General features: G+C 46.0%; 1 protein-coding gene across 1 annotated transcript in view; it reads right to left on the bottom strand.

Moving 5' to 3' along the window:
* Positions 1-10,320: 10,320 nt before the first annotated feature.
* The window catches only part of LOC306917572 (cilia- and flagella-associated protein 47-like), an 89,025-nt gene continuing 71,864 nt past the window's right edge, over positions 10,321-27,481 (bottom strand). Inside the window, exons 31-50 of the mRNA XM_079495868.1 lie at positions 27,026-27,169; positions 26,066-26,276; positions 25,404-25,475; positions 24,760-24,897; positions 24,312-24,393; positions 23,614-23,697; positions 23,092-23,287; positions 20,997-21,094; positions 19,318-19,434; positions 18,760-18,894; positions 18,462-18,574; positions 17,616-17,778; positions 16,965-17,053; positions 16,665-16,751; positions 16,088-16,152; positions 15,504-15,640; positions 14,362-14,470; positions 13,471-13,703; positions 12,613-12,733; positions 10,321-10,782 (exon numbers count right to left, since the gene is read on the bottom strand). Coding sequence (XP_079351994.1) covers positions 10,601-10,782; positions 12,613-12,733; positions 13,471-13,703; positions 14,362-14,470; positions 15,504-15,640; positions 16,088-16,152; positions 16,665-16,751; positions 16,965-17,053; positions 17,616-17,778; positions 18,462-18,574; positions 18,760-18,894; positions 19,318-19,434; positions 20,997-21,094; positions 23,092-23,287; positions 23,614-23,697; positions 24,312-24,393; positions 24,760-24,897; positions 25,404-25,475; positions 26,066-26,276; positions 27,026-27,169 — 2,576 coding nt within the window. The 3' untranslated portion in view covers positions 10,321-10,600. The remainder of the gene's footprint in view (positions 10,783-12,612; positions 12,734-13,470; positions 13,704-14,361; positions 14,471-15,503; positions 15,641-16,087; positions 16,153-16,664; positions 16,752-16,964; positions 17,054-17,615; positions 17,779-18,461; positions 18,575-18,759; positions 18,895-19,317; positions 19,435-20,996; positions 21,095-23,091; positions 23,288-23,613; positions 23,698-24,311; positions 24,394-24,759; positions 24,898-25,403; positions 25,476-26,065; positions 26,277-27,025; positions 27,170-27,481) is intronic.

Here is a 27,481-nt window from a genome sequence, read left to right as displayed (position 1 = left end):
GAAAAGTAATAAAGTACAAAGCGGGATGATCAGATCACATTCTCAACATTCTCTGCAGCGGAGAAAGGGACCCACTGCTCAAAGGGTGAAAGACCATAGCTAATCTATGTGAAAGACGTGAGGTTGTTTATTTTCTTCCCCGTGCTTCGACAGTCACATTAGTGCAAACTCCTTAAGTGTCACTTTTTCTGAATAGCATAGTAGGCCTATAACCGGTTCTACCGGTTCTACCGGTGGCTCCGCCACCAGGTAGAACCAACGCAACTTGTAAGGCAGCATCCCTCGACACTCCTTACTTACTAAGTACTGCTATTTTAGACATTAAAGAAGATATACAGTACTGTACATATGTATACATATTTTGGCATTATGTAAGTAGCATTTATTTTACAGTATATTCATAGTTCAGTGAGGAAATGTCTGCATTTTGGCATCTTCTCGTTTCCTCACAAGGAAATGGTGTCACAGACAGAACTGAAATCCAGTATACACAGACATCTGTGAAGGGAAAATACAAATCTTTGATCTAGGGATGTTCTAATAAGCTCTACTGTAAAAGCCTACATTCATGTTGATTTGGGAAGAGTAGGAGTGACTCAGCAGCGAGAGCAATTGCTTTTTATTTTTAAATAATGCATCCCCAGCTGAATATTCTTCACTTTTTAATCATGTATTTCCATTTTTAAATATTTTAATTGTATCAGACGATCCAGTACAGACCAATACAAATACAAGTTTGTCTACTGCAGATCTACAAGCTCGCAACGTCGTGATGGGACACATTGTAGCTCTGCTTTTAGTTTGCCGTAAATGTTGCCAATTTTCTTCAAATGTTTGCCAGTTATGATTTAAGTCAACTCCAAAGTTAGTCGTATACATCTACAGTAGTTTTTTTGAGTGGTGCAACCACTCCCTTACGGAGCTATGTGTGTGGCTGGGTGGGTGGGTCTGAGCACGAAAACAGCATGGCTGTTTTTCACCACCTGTGCGCAACCTAACACACACACAAACACACATGCACATATTAACTGTATATATATATGATGATTTCAGGTGTGCCAGTACAGTACAGTAGAGGGTACAGTAGAGGGACCCCCATACGATAACTCTGTCATTTCTCAACCGGGTCTGGAACTTCTGGGGACGCCCCAGGGAACCCCCAGAGACACCCACATGGTAACTCTCTCATTTCTCTACCGTTTCGGACGTGGGGCGGCTTGCCGGAACCGGGCCGGCACCCTGGCTGTGGTCCTGTGGGTCTGGAACTTCCGGGGACCCCCACACGGAGTTGCACCACTCACTTCACACGGGTGTGATTTGTTTTACTTTCAAGGAGCCCCATAACTCTGAGTGCGCAAAAATGGAACCAATTGGACCCTTATGGGCCCTTTTGGTGACTATAGACTATAGTCAATGTTCAATGTTCTTTTTCCATAAATTAGTCTTAAATCACAATACGGTACTTCATAACCCCTTAATAACGACAAATAATAATGGTCAAATTTGGCACCAAATATAGGCGAGGTAGAAAAGGAAGGCTGTCAATGCCTATTGGGTCAGTTTTGGCACATGCCATGGTAGGACTGGAAGCACTTTGGCACCAAGTGGTTTGGAGAATAAATTACATTAATTTGAAAAAGCAGGATGTGGAGACGACATCACATGGCTCTAGGCTGCCAGTGTGTGACGTACTGCCCAATTCTAAGATTAGCTGTGCTAAAATAAAAATACACACAAGCTAACTCGATGACTCAACTACAGATATATTGATGTAGATTACATTTGACCTCACCTATTGTCAGATATTTGGCAATGTCTGTTTGGGACAAATTTGACCCAGCAGCAATAAGGGCTAATAGATGTATGCCATCACAATAATAGAAATATGAATAACTGTAATAGTGGAATAGTGTAATTGTGTAATACGTGTAATGGTGTAATAGTGCAATAGTGTAATAAGTGCAATAGTGTAATAGTGTAATAAGTGTAATAGGCGTAATAGTGTAATACGTGTAATAAGTGTAATAGTGTAATTAGTGTAATAGTGTAATAGAGTAATAAGTGTAATAAGTGCACTAGTGTAATAGTGTAATAAGTGTAATAGGCATAATAGTGTAATAAGTGCAATAAGTGTAATAAGTGCAATACGTGTAATACGTGTAATAAGTGAAATATGTGTAATAAGTGTAATAGTGTACTTAGTGTAATAATGTAAATAGTGTAATGGTGTAATAACTCTAATAGCCTAGGCAACAAGGGCTAATAGATTCATGCCATCACAATAATAGAGATATTAATAACTAATAGTGGAATAGTGTAATATGCGTAATGGTGCAATAGTGTAATAAGTGCAATAGTGTAATAAGTGCAATAGTGTAATAAGTGCAATAGTGTAATAAGTGCAATAGTGTAATAAGTGCAATAGTGTAATAGTGTCATAAGTGTAATAGGTGTAATAAGTGTAATTGTGTAATAGTGTAATAAGTGTAATAAGTGCAATAAGTGTACTAGTGTAATAAGTGTAATAGTGTAATAACTCTAATAGCCTACTGTGACAACTTTGGCACATAGGCTACCTACATTTATATCTATTATTTGTGCTAAAATTCGAATTTAGTATATCAACGTATTATAGTATGATTGATGGCAGAAACACAAATAAACAATTGTTTTCATCATTAGAAATGAATTCCGTCCTAAAGGGGATAATCCTTATAAGTATAATTATAAACATTTATAGCTTATAATGCATTATAGATCCGACCTTAATACAGTCTCTTACCCATTATTTTTTGTTAATTAAACTTTGTATCATCAGTCCGAGCTGAAGCCTATATAATGAACCTGAAGTAGTGATTAGTATTAATCAAAAAAAAGATAGAGATCTCGATTCATTTATTTCCTTTCAGTTATGGATTTACATTCAGACACCTATGCAATCTAATTTTGTGAAAAATTGTGAAGAATCGTTCAGCACTAGTTGGCTATCCAATTTATTTTAGTTAATCTTATTGTTTTTTTTAATAAATATTTTCATGAAAGAAAATGAGAATCGTGATCTCAATTCTTGTGGAAGAAAAATCAAGATTCACGTTTGAGCAAGAACGGTGCAGCACTAGCCTGAAGGGTGACATTCTTAATTGTGGCTGTGGTTGGGGACGGCCCACGGGGCAGTGCAATACCACATGGTCAAACGGCAGGGGGTGCTCTCCTACCACTGCTCTAAGCGTGGAATGTGCTCCTCCACACCATCCCCCTCGAGCTGGCTCTGTAGGGAGGGGGAGGGGCATCAGAGCTAAGCCTAAGGAGACGCGGGACAAACATGTGATCGAGAGAGCTTCTCTGCAGACAGGCACACGCATTATAAAGCCCCGAGATTGAGAGTGGTTCCTTTAGAACAGAGGCTAATACAAATAAATGGTGTCAAGTAAACAAATAGAAATGTATTTAAGTATTTACCGTATAAAAAAACATATATAAAAAATAAAATAATAATGAGCCCATGAGCCATCACCATTGCATTGGTGGTTCAGTGGTAGAATTCTCGCCTGCCACGCGGGAGGCCCGGGTTCGATTCCCGGCCAATGCATACATTTATTTTCATCACTGATCTTTTCAATGAACCTTAGAAGCATTATGTTTGCAGAAGACAAGGGGAAACACTCACACATAGGCTATCTATCTTTATAGTGCTATCTATCTTAGTACCTTAGTACTTCTAAGGTACAGACAGTATCTGTCTTATAGTACTATCTACTGTATCTTAGTACTTAATCTAACTTAGTATCTTAGATACACATAGTTAACTATCTTTATTTATACTGCACATTTAACACATTAATTGCTGTATTACTGTCATGAATGTGGGATGGGAGACTATTCCAAGATTGGGGGCAGCTACAGAGAAAGCCCAGTCACCTAGTCAAGTTTAAGGGACTGATGACCTGAGTGACAGATACAGAGATCTCCATATTGTCATGGAAGGGACACAGACAGATATCTCCATATATGAGCATAAAAGGACATAGACAGAGCTCCATATATGGGTATCAAAGTCTTGAGCATCAGAAAGCACAAGTCCAGTCCCAAGTACCGGTAGCTACTGTTGAGACTTGCACTCCCAACAAATCACCCCTCCCCCACTCCCTACACTTAGCACAATTGCATTGGTGGTTCAGTGGTAGAATTCTCGCCTGCCACGCGGGAGGCCCGGGTTCGATTCCCGGCCAATGCATACATTTATTTTCATCACTGATATTTGCAGTGAGCCTTTGAGGACAGGTAAGGGGGAAACTCCCGCTTAGGGACAGGTCGATCTTTAAAAAGTGTACTCCTGTGATAAAAGTTCCCCAAGTGATAAAAGAAAATCTCACCCAGGTGAAGTGAGTGGTGCAACTCAATGTGGGGGTGCCTGGGGGGTCCCCGGAACATCCAGACCCACAGGAACGCGCCCATGGGGCCAGGCCGGTTCCGGCGAGCTGCCCCGTGTCCGAAACGGTTGAGAAATGACAGTTACCGTGTGGGGGTCCCCAGGGGGGTCCCGGAACATCCAGACCCACAGGATGTTCAGGGGGCCCAGGGGGCCAGACCGGGCCAGGCTGGTTCCGGCGAGCCGCCCCGCGTCCGAAACGGTCAAAGAATGAGTTACCGCTTGGGGGTCCCCGGAACATCCAGACCCACAGGAATGCGCCCAGGGGGGGCGGGCCGGTTCCGGCGAGCCCCCCTGTGTCCAAAACGGTTGAGAAATGACAGAGTTACCGTGTGTGGGTCCCCGGAACATCCAGACCCACAGGAACGCGCCCAGGGGGCCGGGCCGGTTCCGAAGAGCCGCCCCGTGTCCGAAACGGTTGAGAAATGACAGAGTTACCGTGTGGGGGTCTCCGGGGGGTCCGCGGAACATCCAGACCCACAGGATGTTCAGGGGGCCGGGCCGGTTCTGGCGAGCCGCCTCGCGTCCGAAACGGTAAAAAAATGACAGTTAGTGTGGGGGTCCCTGGGGTGCCTGGGGGTCCCCGGAACATCCAGACCCACCGGAACGCGCCCAGGGGGCCGGGCCGGTTCCGGCGAGCTTCCCCGCGTCCGAAACGGTCAATAAATGACAGAGTTACCGTGTGGGGGTCCCCGGGGGGTCCCCGGAACATCCAGACCCACAGGAACGCACCCAGGGGGCCGGGCCGGTTCCGGCGAGCTGCCCCGCGTCCGGAACGGTCAAGAAATGACAGAGTTACCGTGTGGGGGTCCCCGGGGGGGTCCCCGGAACATCCAGACCCACAGGATGTTCAGGGGGCCCAGGGGGCCAAGGGGCCGGGCCGGTTCCGGCGAGCCGCCCCGTGTCCGAAACGGTTGAGAAATGACAGAGTTACTGTGTGGGGGTCTCCGGGGGGTCCGCGGAACATCCAGACCCACAGGATGTTCAGGGGGCCGGGCCAGTTCTGGCGAGCCGCCTCGCGTCCGAAACGGTAAAAAAATGAGTTACCACTTGGGGGTCCCCGGAACATCCAGACCCACAGGATGTTCAGGGGGCCCAGGGGGCCAGGCCGGGCCGGGCTGGTTCCGGCGAGCCGCCCCGCGTCCGAAACGGTCAAAAAATGAGTTACCACTTGGGGGTCCCCGGAACATCCAGACCCACAGGAATGCGCCCAGGGGGGCGGGCCGGTTCCGGCAAGCCACCCTGTGTCCGAAACGGTCGAAAAATGACAGAGTTACTGTGTGGGGGTCTCCGGGGGGTCCGCGGAACATCCAGACCCACAGGATGTTCAGGGGGCCGGGCCAGTTCTGGCGAGCCGCCTCGCGTCCGAAACGGTAAAAAAATGAGTTACCACTTGGGGGTCCCCGGAACATCCAGACCCACAGGATGTTCAGGGGGCCCAGGGGGCCAGGCCGGGCTGGTTCCGGCGAGCCGCCCCGCGTCCGAAACGGTCAAAAAATGAGTTACCACTTGGGGGTCCCCGGAACATCCAGACCCACAGGAATGCGCCCAGGGGGGGCGGGCCGGTTCCGGCAAGCCACCCTGTGTCCGAAACGGTCGAAAAATGACAGAGTTACCGTGTGGGGGTCCCCTGGGGGTCCGCGGAACATCCAGACCCACAGGATGTTCAGGGGGCCGGGCCGGTTCCGGCGAGCCGCCTCGCGTCCGAAACGGTCAAAAAATGACAGTTAGTGTGGGGGTCCCTGGGGTGCCCGGGGGTCCCCGGAACATCCAGACCCACAGGAACGCACCCAGGGGGCCGGGCCGATTCCGGCGAGCTGCCCCGCGTCCGGAACGGTCAAGAAATGACAGAGTTACCGTGTGGGGGTCCCCGGGGGTCCCCGGAACATCCAGACCCACAGGATGTTCAGGGGGCCAAGGGGGCCGGGCCGGTTCCGGCGAGCCACCCCGTGTCCGAAATGGTCAAAAAATTTGAGTTACCGCGTGGGGGTCCCCGGAACATCCAGACCCACAGGAATGCGCCCAGGGGGCCGAGCCAGTTACGGCGAGCCGCCCCGTGTCCGAAACGGTTGAGAAATGACAGAGTTACCGTGTGGGGGTCTCCGGGGGGTCCGCGGAACATCCAGACCCACAGGATGTTCAGGGGGCCGGGCCGGTTCTGGCGAGCCGCCTCGCGTCCGAAACGGTCAAAAAATGACAGTTAGTGTGGGGGTCCCTGGGGTGCCTGGGGGCTCCCCGGAACATCCAGACCCACCGGAACGCGCCCAGGGGGCCGGGCCGGTTCCGGCGAGCTTCCCCGCGTCCTAAACGGTCAATAAATGACAGAGTTACCGTGTGGGGGTCCCCGGGGGGTCCCCGGAACATCCAGACCCACAGGAACGCACCCAGGGGGCCGGGCCGGTTCCGGCGAGCTGCCCCGCGTCCGGAACGGTCAAGAAATGACAGAGTTACCGTGTGGGGGTCCCCGGGGGGGTCCCCGGAACATCCAGACCCACAGGATGTTCAGGGGGCCCAGGGGGCCAAGGGGCCGGGCCGGTTCCGGCGAGCCGCCCCGTGTCCGAAACGGTTGAGAAATGACAGTTACCGTGTGGGGGTCCCCGGGGGTCCGCGGAACATCCAGACCAACAGGATGTTCAGGGGGCCGGGCTGGTTCCGACGAGCTGCCTCGTGTCCGAAACGGTCTATAAATTACAGTTAGCGTGGGGGTCCCCGGGGTGCTCGTGGGTCCCCGGAACATCCAGACCCACAGGAACGCGCCCAGGGGGCCGGGCCGGTTCCGGCGAGCCGCTCTGTGTCCGAAACAGTTGAGAAATGACAGAGTTACCGTGTGGGGGTCCGCGGGGGGTCCCCGGAACATCCAGACCCACAGGAACGACCAACCAACGCTATTTTCGTGCTCGAACACAGCCAGCCAGCCAGGGACCCAGTGACACAGCCAGAGACACACAAAGCTCCCTAGGAGTGGTTGCACCACTCAAAAAAGATGAACCCTCAGGGGTGTCAATCACAGTGTGTTAACAACAAGTCATTGTCTCATTGATTGTTTATTTTATAAATTAAAATGTGTATGACCCTCCATTGGACTCAATCAAAATAAAATTAGCTGACCGAATCCCTTGGACTGAGATTAGAAAGGCATAATTGTAACGAAGGCTTTCACTATCTCCAAATTTGGAGATATCCGACATATATTACTAACCAACATTACAATCTCCATATTTGGCCCGGGCTGACCTACAGCTCCATATATGGAGATGAGAGAGGCATCTAGTCTAGTGCTGACATCATGGTAATGCAGAACTATATGGATATAGACGACTGGCATCATCATCGTGACAAGCATTCAACCTGACCCTATATAAGGAGTGGTTATATTTTTAATTTACTACGCTCCTCCTGAAGCCAAAACGGCAGACAATGTCCACTCGGTTTCCCTCCATGTTTCCACGCACAACAGAGTCCCTGTGGTTCGACCCGGATGGGCCCCGTGCCGACGGAACCGAGCTCCGACGGCATGAACAGCAGCACCAAACCTGGTTGCAGAGCATTGCTGAGAAGGACAATGACCTCATGCCCATTGGGAAGCTGCCCGTCTTTGACGCGGAAGAGGACACAGAGGATGAAGACGAAGAGGACTGGGAGGATGAAGAGGACATGCAAGACATGTCTGTCGGACTGACTGACTGACTGACTGACTTCGCAGGCCGACCTCTGCACAAGTGGTTCTCAAACATTTTTGGCTCAGGTCACCCCTGTAAATAACCTTTTTCATCCACGGCACCGCTGGATTACATTGAATTACATTGCACCTTTTGATATTAATGGTAAATATGCAAATCTTTCCCCCATAGATACAGTATGTCAAGAGGAAAACTGGAGAGAATATTTGTTTCCGTTAGGACAGACTTTTATACTTGGCATTTAACCACATAAACCTCAGCCTTCAGAGCTTGTCATGTTGTGAGACGTGAGCTTGTAGATCTGCTATTTGGGGTGAAGAGACTTGGTGGCTGAAAAAGAACGCACCAAGTACAGTTCAACGCGGGTCTGTTTTACTAAGTATAGACTGTCAAAGTGGTTAAACTTCAGTGACACTGATGAATTCCAAATATTATCCAAGTATTCTGAGGCACCCCTGGACTTGCGTCAAGGCTTGCCACGGCACCCACTTTGAGAAACCCTGCACTAAACACTCTAATCAAGTTATAAGCATTGGTGGTTCAGTGGTAGAATTCTCGCGTGGCATGCGAGGTCGAGATGTAGATTCTTACCATGACGACGCGCCGGGCAGAAGGTGTGAAGATGAGGGGACAGCAGGCTGTTGTTTCTGCTGCTATGAAGATCACCGGAGGGCCAGAGAATCCTTCACCACTAACCATGCTTTTTAGCTGCCAGTCCTGGCTGCTCTCATTGCGCACATACTGTACGTACTGTACACACACACACACACCAGTGTTGATTTCGTCAACTAAAACTGTGACGAAAAATGTTTGTCGACTACCTTTTTACACTGACATAAAAACAAAATAAAAACTAAGCTATGATGATTGAAACTAAGACTAAATATACTGACAATTTCATCAACACAAACGTGTTGCGCTGCAACGTGTCGTGAGCTTGTAGATCGGCTATTTTCAGCATGCAACCAAGTGTAAAATCAGCCTTTATACAACGCCATCAAGGCGTTGTATAATGTAGACTTAGTTGACTAAAATCTTATATTTAGTGGACCAAAACTAGACTAACACTAATACATTTCAGATTACTAAAATATGACTAAAACTAAATGAAATTTTATTTGAAAGACTATGACTAAACTAAATCATAATTGGCTGTCAAAATCAACACTGCTACACGCACGCACACACACACACACACACACACACACACACACACACACACACACACACACACACACACACACACACACACACACACACACTTATAACCCAGGAATAAATATTTTCAGACATTTGTTAATACAACTCGGCACGAAGAGCAAAAGTACTAAAAAAATCACACCCGTGTGAAGTGAGTGGTGCAACTCCGTGTGGGGGTCCCCGGGGGGTCCGCGGAAGTTCCAGACCCACAGGAACGCGGCCAGTGTGCCGGCCCGGTTCCGGCGAGCCGCCCGAAACGGTCGAGAAATGACAGAGTTACCATGTGGGGGTCCCGGAACATCTAGACCACAGCCTGGGCTGTTTCCAGCAAGCCGCCCCGCGTCAGAAACCGTTGAGAAATGGTGAAAACCAACCAAGCTATTTTCGTGCTAGGACAGACAGACCCGGGGACCCAGGGACACACATAGCTGTGTAATGGATTTCTCAACCTACAAGGTCTTCATCCGGAAAATATTTGCCTGATGAAGACCTTGTAGGTCGAAACGTTGCAATTTGTTGCCTCTAAATAAAGTAAGTCTCGGAGCTCTAGAAACTAGTGTGCGGATGTTCTTTCTCTTCCTTGATGTTTGCCTTGATGCCTGACATCCAGCACATGGTCAAAATATAGGCATTGAGATGTGCACACAATCTCCTCTGTGAACTACATACAGTAACAATTATTCTGTGAATAGGATGGGGGGGAGGGAGGGGGTTTTGTGTGTGTGTGTGTGTGTGTGTGTGCGTGCGTGCGCGCGGGCGGGCGTGCGCGTGTGAGTGTGTGAGTGAGTGTTTTGAGTTCGATTTTGTATACTGTAAAATGATTATGCTGTTTTTCCTTGATAAGAAAACAAATACAAATTCAATGAGAAAAAATACATACAGTAACAGTAACCCAGTCAATAATAATAATAATAATGCATTTTATTTGTATTGCACTTTTCATTCACAAGGAATCCCAGAGTGCTACATGGTTAAAAACATATAATCAATCATAGAAGGTTAAAAACAGGGTTATCAAAAAACAGTGCAAAGCGACAACAGTTCAACACGAAAAAGCCTTCTGAAACAGGAAGGTTTTCAGGCCTGTTTTAAAACATTCCACATTCTGCGGCACTCTCAAGTCCATGGGGAGGCTGTTCCATAGGCGTGGTGCTGCCGAGCATATTCAATGCAAGAATATGTACAAGATATGCACATGTTGAAAAGGTTCACAAAAACAAATTGTAGAATTCAAGATAAATATCATTTTCAGTTTACACATCAACCTCTATGAATTATTACACTGCTAGGTTTAATATGCATCAGTATGGTCCTGTGCAGAAACCACTGCAGTCTGGAGTTGTACCTGTCCAGCAACTAGTGCCTCCAGCAGGTAGACTCTGGTATCGCGGCAAGACCTCAGGACCACCTGGCATCTGAACCGACCGGTGGATTCTGCCTGGAAGCGCAGAGGTACACAGACACACTCCCTCTCTGAGAGAGCGAGATAGAGAGAGAGAGATAGAGAGAGAGAGAGAGAGAGAGAGAGAGAGAGAGAGAGAGAGAGAGAGAGGTGAAAATAAGTTAACTCATTAAAACCGGGAAAGCATCTGTGTCATTTTAGATTTTAGGGTTAGCTAGTAAAACAGATAAAGAGGGTATGTGCATGCATAAAGTGAGTGGCAAATCGAGTGGCAAAGTGAGGGGCAAAGTGAGTTTAACGTCAGTAAATTCTATCAGATAGGATATTTCTGTATGGATGTATGGGCTGTCAAGGCCTGAAAGTAGTTTTTTGCCACTCAGTAGGCGTTCCCTCATTACTTCTGGGTTTGATGATGTCACACGCATACCCTCTATACAAGCTCACAGCGTGCCACTTTGTGCAGCTGCTATGTGCTATGTTTTGGACATTTTTGACAAATCTTTTAACACAAAACTTCTCTTCTGGGGATCCCTGGCACAAGGAAAAGTTTGAGTACTACTGATTTAGAAGGCATTTGTAATGGGTTAAGGAAAGAAAGCAGACGAACAAAGACAAGAGAACATTGGACGGGGTGGGTGAAGGTGGTATTAAGCTGCAAACCAATGCAGGATTTTCAATGCAGAAGTATGAATAGTTATTATAATTGACGTCATTAGTAATACACAGAGTAACATTTTCACTAAGGTCTGTGCCATTAGCCTTCAACATTTTCCTACTGACTGCTTGGAAATTAACGTTTTACTGCTGTGAACGTACAATCATACATTGTACCGCCATTTCATTAACTTCAGGGCACAGACACCGTTTTTTGACAGTGTGCAAAACAAAAATCTTTTCCTCTAAAATAACTTTGGTTCTAGAACATTCCGTTCTAGATTCTTGGAACCATGGCGCTTCCACGGAACCGGCGGACATTTTTTTGTTCCGGTTCCGAACCAACTCATTTTCAGAGGAACACAATTAGGCGGGAATAAAGAACCGAACCTGTGCTGGAACCTGACCTCTTTAGTTGAGACTTATGCACCACCTTGTGGTTGTTTTGTGTTATTTCATCTCTTGTTTGAATGGTATATTCCAGGTGATGGTATGGTCCAGTTTGGGTGATGGTATGCTCCAGTTTAGGTTTGTCAGGGGAAATTGAAAGCAATTTAGTTCATTCCCTCATTGTCATTTGAGAAGCAAGCATGCAGCAGAGTATTCTCCACAGCTCTCCAACGTTATGTGTTTTGGTGTAGATATGTCTGTAAGTAAACTCAAATGTGATAATGCAAAACTGTTAAAGAAAATGTTTGTAGAGTAATGTGAACTAGTCAATTTAGTAGTGTATGTTGGTCTACAGAGTATCATGTACCATGGTAGCTACAGGAGTCTGATTGCATCAGCCATGTTTTCAGTAGTGAACAAACGTTTGGTTGTGGCTTAATTGTTACTAGATAGCGGTTTGTTCATTTGTTTGTGTGTAATGCTTTCATGTTTTCATTGAGTGTTTTCTGAGAACCATGTCTTGTTTGTTTCTGTTTTGCAGTCTTACAAAAATCCATAATCAACAGTAAAGATTACTCTTCTCAAGAAACGTCTTTATTATTTGGAGTTGTACGCTATCTGTCTAGCTTTGCACAGACACGCAAGTGCGAGGACAGAATAGAACCGGTTCAACCCCGGTGGAAAAGGGGCCTGAGTGGACCACACAGCTTCAGTCTGACAATCAGGCTAGAGTGCACGGACATGTGGAAAAGAACTGAAGGCTGCATGCAAGCACGAGGGAATGAAACCTTTGCCTGAAAGGTCCCTCATAGTCATAGTCATAGGATATGAAGTGTTTTAGTTGAACATGTCTGTACCTGCGTCTTCGACCATCAATGTTTTAGCATTCTCTCCAAGAGGTATCGTAATGGTGCGAGGCAAACTGAAGTGTTCCGGTGAAGACACCTCCACACTGTAGTCCAAACCTTCACTCGTCAGCTGGGCCAATCACAAGGCAACAGGATAGGCAGCATTGCAAATCAGACACCAGAGGAGGGGAGGGGGAGGGGAGATCAGTCGTTAACAATGTATGCCTTTCAACATAAAACTGGGCTATATAAGCCTAATTAAGCGTGAATTTGAATATGGCCAGAAATCTATGAGTTCCCTCTTACTTGTGATCTCAGTTCCTGGACTTCAAGTGTTGGGCTCCTCTGCACGTGTCTCAAATATTATCTCGATTTCTTTTTTAAATAAAGTACATTTTATCCCACAATTTTGTAACCCATTTCTCACCCAGTGTGGTCCTTGCCTAAGCTTTAATCCTGGGCGCTACTCTTCTCTGCCAACCTGGGGAGAGCCTCAAACTGAGCTCATGCTTCCTTCAATGCATGAGGAGTGAGCAGGCCACTTCTTATCACCTGACGGTCACATGGGGAGTTTTTCCGGTAGGACGTAATTCCAACCAGTTCCTTTCCCCTCAATCAGGTGTCCAGGGGGAGGAAGTATAGAGACCAGGATTACTGCATGTTTTTTGTGAGGGTACCTAGCACTACCTACCCTAGGGGACATGGGGAGAACATGCAAACTGCAGGGTAACATAGGGCATGGGCAGAGGAGAGAACATGCCCCCAGCTCCCACAGCGTCCTAGCTGTGAGGCGACAGCGCTACCGTGACCCCTAAAAACATGTTCTAGATGTGTGTGGATGTACACACAGTATGTTTCCATGTATACCTGTTGTTTGGTGAGCCTGCGTGCGACCACGCCAGACCTGACCGTGCTGCTGTCCAGAGTGTGCGTGAGCGTCCGTCTACGGCGCTCCTCGGGGCTCATCAGGGCATGTTGGCCCCATGCGGTCAGAGCCTGTTCCCGGGCCACGTTGACCAGTGGAACACACAGCACCTCCTCACACACCTGGCCGGACGGGCACCGCAGCCTCAGTACCTCCACCTCACACACACCCGAGTCTGTGGCACGGGGGGAAATACATACACTGTTTTATACAGTATAGAAATACATACAGTTATATTGCCGCTATCGGGGCAGAAACCTTGTATCTCCATTGTAATTTCACCACTTTTTATGATATTCATATTCGTATGAAGAAGAATATTATTTTTTATAATCGGATATACATTTCTTCCCCATATTCGAGGAATATTCGAATTTTGCGAATCTAGGTGATTATCCAGTCATCACCAAGAATTGAGTTATAGCCATAACCATACATGGAGAAGACTCTCCATGCATGGTTATCCAGGGTTAGATGAGGTCAGTGTCGGGATCTTCATATATGGAGATGGCCATATATGATTGTGTGACGTGTCACGAGGCGTGATGTCACGAGGCGTGACCATATAGGGAGGCGTAATGTCACAAGGTGTGACCATATATGGAGGCGTGACCATACAGTATATGGAGACGTGACGTCACGAGGCGTGACCATAGCCTATATGGAGGTGTGGGTGACTGACGGAGGGACGGAGGGACGGACGGACGGAAGGACGGACGGACGGAGGGATGGACGGACGGACGGACGGACGGACGGACGGACGGGAGATGCAGGTTTTCATAGGAAATACGACATGCAGTACGGTCGCAATTATCAATTTCCCCGGGCCCTACCAGTGGCTGTGCAGGAGGATGGGGCTATGTTGGGACTGGGTCCGGCTGCGAGGGGAGAGGGGAGAGGCAAGTCTGCTGTGGCCTTCACCATGCACACCATATCTCCCACCTAGAGGAACACATGCATGAACGCACGCGCACACACGCGCGCACACACACACACGCGCACGCACACATGCACGCAAGCATAATGTTTGGTGATAATCTCTCAAGTACAGATTCCAGATGGTCCACCCTCAGCCCTCCTCTTCCTGTGGGTCTCCTATGTTTTCAGTCCCACTAACAACAATGTATAGACGTTCGGAATCCAATGCTAAAACACGCTAGTTTGACGCCTCACATGCTACATAAAGATTTTTTTCCGGCATATAGGTTATTAAGCCATTCAGGACGGGAACCCCTTTACTTTAGCTATTGCAAAATAGCAGATCTACAAGCTCATAGTGCAGCACTGAGTGCCACGATTTCAGAGCAAATGTTTTTAACTCAAATCTTTGCTTCTGGGGGGTCCCTGGAACAACATATTTTCCGATGGGGTCGGCGGCCAATTACATATATTTTTTGGGTGTCCATGACATGAAATAGTTTGAGAACGACTGTCATAGAAAAATAGGTTTTTCAGAAAACTGGCAGGATTTAGAAGACATTTGTAGAATCGTCCTCAGGTCTAAATGGGTTAATGGTAGCAGCTGTCACAGATTGGCCTAACTAGGGGAAACTACAGTTCTGTCTTTGTGAGATGTGTTACTAGACACCTTTACAAACACATTGGGGAAGTGAATTGGTAAGGAATTTATTCTCAGATGTTTTTAACTGCCTCAGTGCCACATGACGCCTTATGACGCCTCCCCCTTAACCCATTTTGACCTGAGATCAGATTCTAAAAATGTCTTCTACATCCTGACAGTTTTCTGAAAAAGCTATGTTTCTGTCAGTCGTTCTTCGATTTTTCAAAAATAGCAGACCTACAAGCTCGTAGCGCGCCACTCGGTGGCACGCTATGAGCTTGTAGATCTGCTATTTTTCACCAAAAGGGGTTCCCGCCCAAAATGGGTTAATATCACCTGACTATATATGAGCTATTCCTTATAGGCACGCACACATGCATGCACCTTGCATGAACACAAAAAAAAACACCAGACCTGTGGGCACACCAGTAGCACAGAGCAGTACTTGCTCCCAAGGTTGAAGGGCAGATAGCTGAGCTCCAGTATGTCCTCCTGGCCCGGTGTCAGACGCACGGTCTTCACTGCACTGAAGAACTCCTCAGCATCATCGCCTGGAGGACACACACCAGGAATGCATGATCAATCTCAACCAACATAAAATAAATGTATCGGATTTGATGGTACAGTGTGTGTGTGTGTGTGTGTGTGTGTGTGTGTGTGTGTGTGCAGGAGTAAATGTGGGGAATAAATCAGGCCTACATGCTTATGCTAAAAATGCAAATTAGATAGCATGTTATGTAGGCAGATGCCAGGCCATTATTGACCCGGCATCCTATAGTGTTCCTATAGTTTCAATGTACCAGATTATTGATTTTCTTTGGATACCGTTAGACTGATGATAGGTTCTTGGTTTACTTATGGTTCTAGATGACTATTTCTATGAATTTTATCCATTGCCCCGTGTTGTTCTTGCTTACTGTAAATCGCTCTGGATTAAGAGCGTCTGCTAAATGCCTAAATTGTAAATTGGGAGGGGGATGTTATCAGTGATCACTGACTGAGATCTGTATGCTGCGCTTCAGTCGCCTCCCCACAGCTGCTGTCAGAGTTGATCCGTTCTGGACTGTGAGCGAGAGACAGAAAGGGACAGCAGAGCGAGAGAGAGAGAGAGAGACAGACAAATCTAAATGATCATAAACTCAACGGCTCCATTTATTGAATGAACCAGCACTGTCCACCTGCTAGTGGTTTCACACATGTCACATCTGGTGTCCAGATGTGTAATATTTCGTCAATATTAAGCCTAATTTGTACTGTGTGAGCCAAAACCATGGCTCATATGCAGGAGTCATCACCATGTTGGCTCGTGGAGGACATTTTTGTCGAAATTCTATATTTATATATATTTATATTCTAAATTTGCCGCAGACATACAAATGAGAGGCCAATAACATTACCAGAAACACAAAGGGATCATCCCTCCCAAATAAGAACATTATAATGGTGTGTAAAACAGAAAATCTAAAACGTACTACGAACAAGGCCAAGTCTTTGCCACGGGCACATGTGTCCGTGTACGGACATATTGATGACCCCTGCATTGGCCCCGTCAGGGGAGACCACTTGATGCATTACCTGGCTTTGGAGGACATCTGTTCAATCAGCTTCTTATGCCCCTTTTCAGGCTCCAGTGGATTGGATTTAGACTCCACGAGCACCACCCTGAACGCACACGCATTTGCACACACACACACACACACACACACACACACACACACACACACACACACACACACACACACACACACACACACACACACACACACACACACACACACACACACACACACACACACACACACACACACACGTGAATAAGTGCACAAACACAAAAGAATATGCACTGCACATGAAACAAAGCCTGCAGGCACACACCTGAATTCAGCTTCTGTGTTGAAGGGATTGATGATTGGCAGTGGGATGGCTTTCATCTGATAGCATGGGGACTTGCATTTGATGGTCTTCTAAGAAGCAATGGCGATGGACAGTTATTAGCTAGCCTATTTGCTAGGAGTTTCACATCACAGTGAGCAAAGTGTTAGCACTCTAATAATCCACTCACACATGCTGTAGGGCTGGGAGATCATGGAAAATATCACATTTCACGATATCAATATTGTGAGGTTGTTGTGAAGGATGACTATTGGTGCTTACAATCAAATATTTACAAAATGACATTTAAAGGCAAATAACAGAACAGCTAGAACAGTCAGGTACAGAAAAGTCAGAAAATACAAGTTATGCCATATCACAATTTTATGATTTCCAAAACACCAGACTATATCAAATTTCATATCATACAATACCTATTTGTCGATAAATTAACCAATTAACCAGGTTAAGTTAACCAGGCCTAATCGAACATCAGTCATTCAACAAATAAACTCACAATACTCTACTGTAGCAGTCCTGTTTGTAGCTTAGCTTGCCCTCCAGACGACAGGACAGCCTAGGCAGGCTGTTAGACAGCCGACCAATTAAGATGCATCAGGTAGCCAGAGAGGTTTAAGAGTTTACCATACTCACGCCAGGTGTGATGTGAGTGATCAGGGTCTTCAGGGTAAAGGTGAGAGTACTGGAACCACCACCACGTGCGCCGACAGCAACACAACCGGACGTGAGCAGAAGGACACACTCCATGGGCCGCAGGAAGGAGCCAGCAGCCTGGACGGTCAGTTCTGTGCTGGCCCTAGGAGATATTGAAATTTAATTTAATTTAGAGGATAGCCCCTTGAGATGCATCATCTCGTTTTAGAGGGGGTCCTCGCAATATTCAGAGATTCAGACATTCAGACATCAATGTCACATCTCATGGACACCTTACGCCAATAAGACCGTAGTCTTAGTCAACAAAGTCATCACGCGTCATGAACCCCCATCTAAAAATGATTTGTGCCAGGGACCCCCAGAAGTTAAGAGTTGTTTAAAAAATATAAATATATTATTATTCAACAGTTAGTTAGTATAGTTAGGATATATCTGGTAGTGACAAGGCCTGTAAATGATATGCGCCGTATGAAGGCTTCATTGTGAAGGGGAGGGGGAGCAGTGGCATCTATTGACACAAAACATGAAATTTGTCAAATCAATAATACGGAGACCAAAACAGGACCGAGACAAGGCCGAGACCAGAAACATTGTGAGCCATAGTCCGATATTAGATTATATTGTTTGTCTAAAAGTGGAAGTTTCTATTTGATCCGTTGATTAGCTGTTTTCTCACCGTCTAGATATTATATAGCCGTTTAAATTACGTTGTTTCAACGTCTAGGCTAAGCCTAGACGTTATAACCCGGTTTGAGCCTAGCCGTTTAGACGTATTTCAGACGTCTAATAGCCCGAAAAATGTGCCCAGTGTGTTTGTAAACATACTTGGGAGGGATGGTGATGGTAGAGCCACTGGGGAGGGAGAAGATGTGAGCTTCCTGTCCCAAGATGAAGGCTTGGTATCGGAGAGGTTTAGAGGTTGGGTTCTTCAGACGAACCTGTGACACACGCACACACGCATACGCACACACAGTTACATATTACCTCCATATTTCCTCTTAAATGCTTTGTCGCAGTGTCAAGCAAAAAGTAGCAAAAATAGCCAATCTACAAGCTCACAACACCAATCTACAACGCCTTGTGAGCTTGTAGATTGAGAATTTGTGTTTTGTGTGTGTGTCACCTGCTTGGTGAAGGTGTCATGCAGGTCTCCTGACAGAGTGATGGTGCGTGATGGGACATAGTGAGGAAGTCTCTCATGCAGGTGGACACACAGCATCAGCATCTGGACGGGGTTGGGGTCTGACAAGTCTGTCGGCTGGACGCGCGCACACACACACACACACACACACACACACACACGCGCGTATTTGCGTGTCACGTGATCGGGCGTAGCAAATGACAGCTGTCTCTCTTCTTCTTGTCCATGTATATGGGAGGTCGTTAAGGCACGTTGAAGAAAGTGACGTGTCACTGTAGGCTAGCTAGCAACTAAACAGGCAACAAAGGCACTTCCGCATATGCCGCAGACTAATCCTTGAAGACACACTTAAGTGGCTTAAGTGGTTAAGAGCGGAGCCATCACCAAAAAGTATAACTGTGTTCCATCTATTGTGAAGATCTCTTTTGTTTTGTGTCATTACCATCTCCTGGAACCAGACGAATCTGCCTTTGCAAAAACAGAATTGCCCCGAGTGATATGCCGGCCATGCCAGGCTAGTCTCATTGCCAGTCAACCTACCTGTATATCCATGTTGAGAGCTAGGGTGGTTAAGGCATGGACCAGTATGATGTTATTGTGGAAAATCTGTTCCAAGCTGCAGGCTCTGGTGTACATCCTCTTGAAGTGACTGCAGATCTGATCATGGAAAGGAAGGTTCAAAGGAAACGTAAGCACTTCATTGCCAGGTGTGAGACTCATGTAGTCATGTTCTTTGTCACTTAGTGCCATTACTAACTTTGGCAATGGTCATGTTTTTTTTGATTGATTGAAATATTTATTAACAGTTTGCAGAATTACAGTACATTCAAGCACGACTCAATACAAAACTGTTAACTGTGAGTGGACGAGCGCATACAAGCATTTCTACTTGTTTACAATAGGGCCCACCATTTTCATTTCATCAAAACATTCCGAGATGTACAAATATACACTTCTATGTAGCCAAAAGCAGGAAATCATAGTGGAGGTAAAAAGGGGAAAAAAAACATATACAGTGAGGGGAAAAAAGGGGGTGGGTGGGGGAATCATGTATTCCAAACTCTCAGGAGTGTTCGGAATAAAGTGTTTAGTTAAGCAATATTACACGAGAGGGTGTGGGTTAACGTGATTATTGCCACGACAGGGATGCGGTGAGGAACGAGACGAAGTCGAGTTCCGCAAGCATCACTGAAGTGGCAATAATCACGTTAACCCACACCCTCGAGTGTAATATTGCAATTATACAACAGTTACCCTTAAAACTAAGAAAATCGCTGAAAGAATATATTTTTTTAATGACAGATGTAGTCACTACGACCACAAATGTCCCAAGAAACTAGCTAGCCTAGCCACCGAGTTTGCTAGCGCTCTGGGAGAACAGAGCAGCTGAATTCTTTGTTTTGATTAGGTGGTGAATGGTGCTGGTTTAACCCACGGCTAGAAAGCTGTTTCAACCAATCAGATTGCTTCCTCGAAACGACCTGTGGTATAATAAATAATATCCTGATTCAAACGGTATACAGTACCAGCTGTCCAAACCCGAATGAAAATTAATTCGGGTCAGATCGGAAGGAAATATTCTATTCCAATTGAGGTGTTTACAGTATATGAGCATTTTTATTCCGAATGAGCAGTCATTCTGAATAGTGGAATTCACTGAAGTGGAATATACCGGTCAAGATATATATCAAGATATATATCAACAATCTTATAACCTAGCTAGCACGCATGCTCTGAGCTACTACGCTGTGTTCTGGATGGTTTTTCTCTCTTTATTTATGTTTGCCTCTACCTCTAGAAGGTATGCGCATGCTTAAAGTGAATGGCACATCGAGTGGCAAATCGAGTGGCAAAGCAACATGCAAAGTGAGTTTAACATTGTTTAACGTTGTTTAATGCAATCAGATAGGACTTTTCGGTTTGGATGTATGGGATGTCAAGGCCAGAAAGTAGTTTTTTGCCACTCAGTAGGCATTCCTGCATAACTTCCGGATTGGTGATGATGTCACGCGCATACCCTCTATTGGATATAATAACATCAGATTACAGTAAGAATTAGAAAAGCGCTGGTCTGGAATTCTCCTTTAAATTATGTGCTGTAAAAACTAAAACGAACCAAAACTAGCAAATATACAGTATCATGGATAAATAGAAATAAGACACACGCACACGCACACGCACACGCACACACACACACACACACACACACACACACTGACCAGGTAAGGACAGTAAGCAGCTAGCAAGGCGGCTAGCACCAGTCCGTCTGCAAGGTCCAGGTCAAAGTTCACTACCCAGTGGGCCGAGGGAACCTCACCTGGAAAACACCATGACGGATATATATTTTTATTTTTTATATTTTTTAAAATTATTATAGATTTTTTTCTCCCAGTTTCATCGTGTCCCATCCTAAAGACTTATTCCAGTTCCTCTGGGACGTCACTGGGGACATTAGGAGAACACAGTGAACACAGTTTACAAGAAGTATAAAGACAAGACAGTATAAAGACAACGTAACACCGGGCCAGTGTTGATTTTGTCGAAAAATGTTCGTCCACTACCTTTTTTCACTAACGGAAACTAAACTAAAACTAAAGAATAACTTTGGTTGTGTTCGGACGACAAAGATATGACTATAACTGAATGGAATTTTATTCAAAAGACTAAATTTGTTGTCAAAATCAGCACTAGTGACGACACTGGCCTACCGTTGGCCTGGACGGCGCTCGTCGTTAAGACTGGTTTTCAGCCTGATTTGCTTCGTTCCGTGATTTGTTTTGTCACTTGAACTACTCAGTCTGGCCAGCCTCCTGTTTGACTCATATTTCATAACGTCACCTGTTACGTAGCGACGTTGTTGCTGATACGTCATCAGCCAGAGCCATGCTTTTCTCACTGTTGAAAACAATTTGAAACTCGAGAGTAAAACCTACGGTAAAAAGTAAACACTAGTTTGATACTGTAGTAGTCCACTATGTCAGGTTCAGTAGTACAAAAAACTGCCGGCTGTGTGGGGTGAGTATATTGAATGAGAAGGGGGCGGACGGTTGCAGGGTGGCCGAACGGTTTGCGGAGCGGTCTTGATACCGGAAGGTCGCCAGTTCGTATCCCCGGACCGGCACGTTAGAATTACCACCCTTGAGCAAGGCATTGAACCACTACCATGAAATGTTCTATGAGCAGGGCCTGGCTGTAAACAAGTATCTGATGCTTAGTCCAGTTACCCTGGGTAAATATAGTAACTTTGCTTTGCTTTGCTTAGCAGTAGCGGCGCATTGATATTACAATTTACAATTTAGGCATTTAGCAGACGCTCTTAATCCAGAGCGACTTACATTAAGCAATAACAAAAGCATGGCATACATCACATATATACAAAGTAGTTATCATGAATCATGCGTAGACTAAGAACGTAACAGTGGAGTATCTATGTAAACTATACATACTATACTATATAATATATTATACATGTGTACTATAAAGTGCTATGACTACATAAAGTGCAATTCTAGAGCTGTCTACGTAACAAGCTATAAGTCTGTTTAAAATACTATCTAAGTCTACATAATGTGCTATCTAAGGGGCTAGGCTAGGGCAAGTGCTACGGGCCATGGTGGAGTCTGAAGAGGTGGGTTTTCAGACTACGGCGGAAGATTGGGAGTGAGTGATATGATGTCAAACCGGTGTTTTTGTCCCAACCAGCACCACAAACCAATCAGAAGCCTCGGGTCGATTCTCAGTTTTGGCATGTCCCACCCAGAGCTACAGTAGACCGAGTTACGACATCTCTGTTCACTTCATGGGCCAGTTCAATGGCGGCTCTTCTACATAGTCTTCTATTGGTGAAGAGCAGTGACAATGTCCTGGACCGGAAGTTGGCAGAATGCACTGGACTCAGGCAACAGCCCAGCTTTAATGATCTTAAATCCCTTTATTTTAGATTGTTTTTAGTAATGTACAACATAAACATTACAGAGACTTTAGTTGTCACTGTACAATAATTGATGTCACTGTACAATAATTTAAAACAGTTTTCATGTTGCACACATGCCCAAAATTGCTGATATGTGCGCCGCCCTCGTTGAAAACAATGTATTTCACACTCCAGCTCTCCAGGCTGCATGAACAGCGCTCGAGCGCTCCGTTTTCTGCCCCCTCAATGTCGTAACTCTGTCTCTGTCTCTATGGCTCTGGTCCCACCTACCTGGGAGATAGGAGACTATCAGACTGAGTAGCAAAGTGACAAAACAAGTCCCGGAATGCAGCGAATCAGGCTGGAAACCAGGCTAGCTCCTCATGGCCTGGTAGCCTTACCGTCGGCCCAGACGGTGCTCCTGGTGGCCTGGTAGTGCACGTTGAGCCACCGGAGCAGTCTCAGCTCCCACACAGAGTAGACGTTGCTGGCCATCACCATCTCTGAGCTCACAGCCGGGGCGTGATCCACCACTACCGCCTCCTGGCTCACGGTGGCGCTCACAGCCACCTCTGGCACGCCGTGCAAAACCAGCACCTGGACACACACACACACACACACACACACACACACACACACACACACACACACACACACACACACACACACACACACACACACACACACACACACACACACACACACACACACACACACACACACACACACACACACACACACACACACACACACACACACACACACACACACACACACACACACACACACACACACACACACACACACACACACACACACACACACACACGATTTCTTTTTTTTGTCTTTAATGTAATTTGTATGGTAAAATTCCATGTGGTTTTATAGTTAAATGCTTCAAATGACAATGGATAAATGTTCACCTTGTATATTTGCAGCAACACGTCAGTCCAAGATCGTTTGCTCAGAGACTCATAGTCAATGCTGCTGTAGTCCATCTCTTTCACCTGAGATTAACATGCGCACACACACAGAAAATGACACGTGGCATGTCATAATATACTCGCTTTTAGTATAAAGGGTTTTGTGCGGTTTTCCGATTTTTTCCTGAGACATCATAAAGCTTTCATCTCAACTGGACTTGAGATTTGCGATGAGACGCTAGGAAACTGGCAGCTCTTTGAAAAGCAAAAAAAAAGACTTGTGATTATAAACATCCTGCCATACCAAAACGATTACACCCATTATAGTGAAGAGATAATCTCTTGGTTGCATGTTGAGAGGAGGTGGTGCTGGTTGACTTAAAACAAAAGTTAAAATTTCAATTTTCAATATTCAATATCCGTTTTGTTTGCAAGAGATTAGAAATGCAATGATGTCACTGAATTTCAACAGGAGCTGAGCAAGAAAGGTGCAAAGTGAGTGTGTGCGTGTGTGTGTGTGCGTGTGCGTGTGCGTGTGTGTGTGTGTGTGTGCATGCGCGTGTGCGAGCGTGCGTGCGTGCGTGCGTGCGTGCGTGCGTGCGTGCGTGCGTGCGTGCGTGCGTGCGTGCGTGCGTGCGTGCGTGCGTGCGTGCGTGCGTGCGTGCGTGCGTGCGTGCGCCCGTGCGTGCACGGTGTACCTTCAGAGAGCACCAGTGTTTGAACTCCGGCAGGTCCAGCAGGTACTCTGGTCTGATATGACAGAGCGAGGCTCCCTGGGTTCTGCACAGAGAAACACAGGACAGACTGACACCCTGCTAACAGCAACACAGGACAGACTGACACCCTGCTAACAGCAACAGGCAGGTTTGAATTGTGTCAACGAGCACACGATTCCCCCCCCCCCCCCCCCTCCCCCCCCCCAACCTGTGTCGCCATGTCTGCTTATTAAAAGCGACTTTGGGCTTGTTTTCTGTAAAGTTGGTTGTAAATATTGGTAGTTGTTGGTTGCGTTTTCATGGGAGGGCTTGTTTCTAAAGAGTAGTTGCTTATGTGGCCTATAATATTCGCTTCTTTCGGGCTTGTTTTCATAGACCTGGTTGCTCATTTCTGTCACAAGATCTGGCAACACTGGCCCCTAGCTCCTACCTGAGGAATGCCAGCATGGCGTCGTGCTGTTGGAGCAGCTGATTGGTGCGCTGGTCTGTGTCCGTGGAAAGTGTCTGGGTGCGGGAAATACCCGGAATGTGTATGCCAGTCAAGTGATGCAGCATGTCCAGAACTGACCTGGGAACAGAACAGCCAGACATTTCATTTAGTATATTTAGTCTAGATCCCTGGTCTTCAACAAGTTGGTCTTCAGAGTTACAACAGGGAGGCTGCCAAATATTTGTGTGATAAGATTTTTATTGTGAAATAGCAGATCTACAAGATCATAGATCGGCTATTTCCGGCAAAGAGGTTTGGTGTAGATCGAAAAAGAGCAGAACAAGTACAAAGCTAAATGTCAAATGTACTAAGAATTTAGGGTGGTTAAATGTCTGATAATACACATTAACATATTCATAGAAAATATATTGTGTAAACAAACAAAACAAAACAAAATAACTGCACAAAGATAATTGAGAAAAAGGACAAGCTAGTAAATGAGACTTGACAATTGATAGGAATTGTCTCCTGTTTAATTAAAGTACAAAGTACAGTATCATTAGAAAGTTAAGAATCTCCTATTCAAAATACAACAATTATTGTGGCATCTAAATAAAACAAACACAGCTGGAATATATGCAGACCTGGAGTCTTTACTCTGACTGACTCGATAACTCCGTCCGACAGAAGCCTTTGTCTGAATCTTGGACACAACCCTGGAGTGAGAGAGAGAGAAAGAGAAGGGACAGCCATTTACAATGACAATTTGTACTTTAGGCTAAGGGTTTTATCAGATGCTCTAAGATAAACACGAGGTAATACATCAAATGCATAGAAGACAATAGACATAGTAATCTAGGATCATAGGTCGATGGTTCTCAAAGTGGGGTCCGGGGTCTTTGGGGGGGTACCCAGCAAAATGTGTTGATATAGCATCACAAACATTTTAACCACTTTAAACATTGTTTATACTTTGGCTATTCAAAGGTAAAACCAATAACCATTGAAACTATACAAACTATAGGATGCCAGGTCAACCAATGAACCTGGCTTCTGTCTGTCTGTCTGTCTGTCTGTCTGTCTGTCTGTCTGTCTGTCTGTCTGTCTGTCTGTCTGTCTGCCTGCCTGTCTGTCTGTCTGTCTGTCTGTCTGTCTGTCTGTCTGTCTGTCTGTCTGTCTGTCTTTCTGTCTGTCTGCCTGTCTGTACACCTCGCATTATGCTTCTACTACTTCAAATGAGTGCTCAAATGTTGAAGCATTGACAGCAAAACAACACTCATTTAATAATGGCATCGAAGGAGTGTACCGTCTCAGCGTGTGTGGTATGGAGATGGGGTGCAGTCCGTTTGGCCAACCAAAGAAGGTGAACCACCTCTGGGCAGCCATCAGGACGCTCTGGTAGTAAGAGCCCTCCTCTGAATCAGCAGCGGGGAATGCTGGGACGCCTGGGTCGGACATGTGCTCGATGTTAGGACGTCCCGTCTGATGAGGACCGACACAGCTAGCCACCCTCTCGTCTGAATTTAACACACACACACACACACACGCACGCACGCGCGCACGCGCACACGCACACGCACACGCACACACACACAGATTGATATAGTCAGACATGTAAACAGCACGACGTACAGTAAGGCGCGATTCATACTCCTATTTTAGAGCCGAATAAAAGTCGGTTCGGCTCTGTAGAGACTACAATGTGACGTCATTTGAGGTTCGGGGGGGGGGGGGGGGGGGCGGGTACTGTCCTAAAGTCGGCTCTTCGGTGCTACTGAAAATTTCTGACGAGCCGAAATCATTTCGGCACTACAGCGGTAAAATAGGAGTATGAATCGGCCCTTAGACAATACAGTTAAAAGGATGAACCTTTTTTTTTTCCATTGTTGGTCCTATGTACTCAATTAATCAACATGGCATATGAATTTAACACAATAATACATGTCATCAACAAATACAAACCATATATACTGTATGTACAAAAGTGATGGAAAAAACATGCCAAGGGCTAAACGCGAGAAATAAATCTGGTACATTTTGGTGCCAAAACGTTTGTACTTTACCTCAAGTGAATTTTGAATGAAAGACGCTAACTTGTAACAGGGTATTTGCGTTTTTTACAATGTTGTATTGATACTTTTACACACACACACACACACACACACACACACACACACACACACACACACACACACACACACACACACACACACACACACACACACACACACACACACACACACACACACACACACGCTTTTCTGACCTGAGACAGAGTTGCTGCAGGTGGAAGAGGCGGGGTGCGTAAAAGACGAGGATGAGGAGGAGGAGTTAGTGAGTCCAGAGGCGGGGCTCGGAGAGTGACGGTGCTGAAGGACCGCCTCTATGGTGGCCTGGGACCTCATCACTCCTGAATGTATTAATAGAGTATGCACATGCATCACTTTTCCACCGGGACAATACAATCAAATTCTGTTTGGATGTATGGGCTGTCAAGGCGAGAAAGTCGTTTTTTTGCCACTCAGTTCCCACATAGTTCCACACAACTGGGTATGATGATGCCACGCGTATTGCCTCTATTCAGACAGACGGTTATCAGGGAGTAGGAAGACCAAATAATGGAGTTAGTCCATTGACTTCCAGCGCAAGCAAAACATGAGACTGGTATGCGCGTGCGGCGTGCGCACGCACGTTTGTGTGTGTGCACAAGAGGCATCGCTGG

The sequence above is a fragment of the Electrona antarctica genome, assembly GCF_951216825.1.
Source record: "Electrona antarctica genome assembly, chromosome: 24".
In the NCBI taxonomy this organism is placed as follows: Eukaryota; Metazoa; Chordata; class Actinopteri; order Myctophiformes; family Myctophidae; genus Electrona; species Electrona antarctica.
Note: the sequence above shows the minus strand (reverse complement) of the source record. Positions and strands in the feature narration are given on the sequence as shown.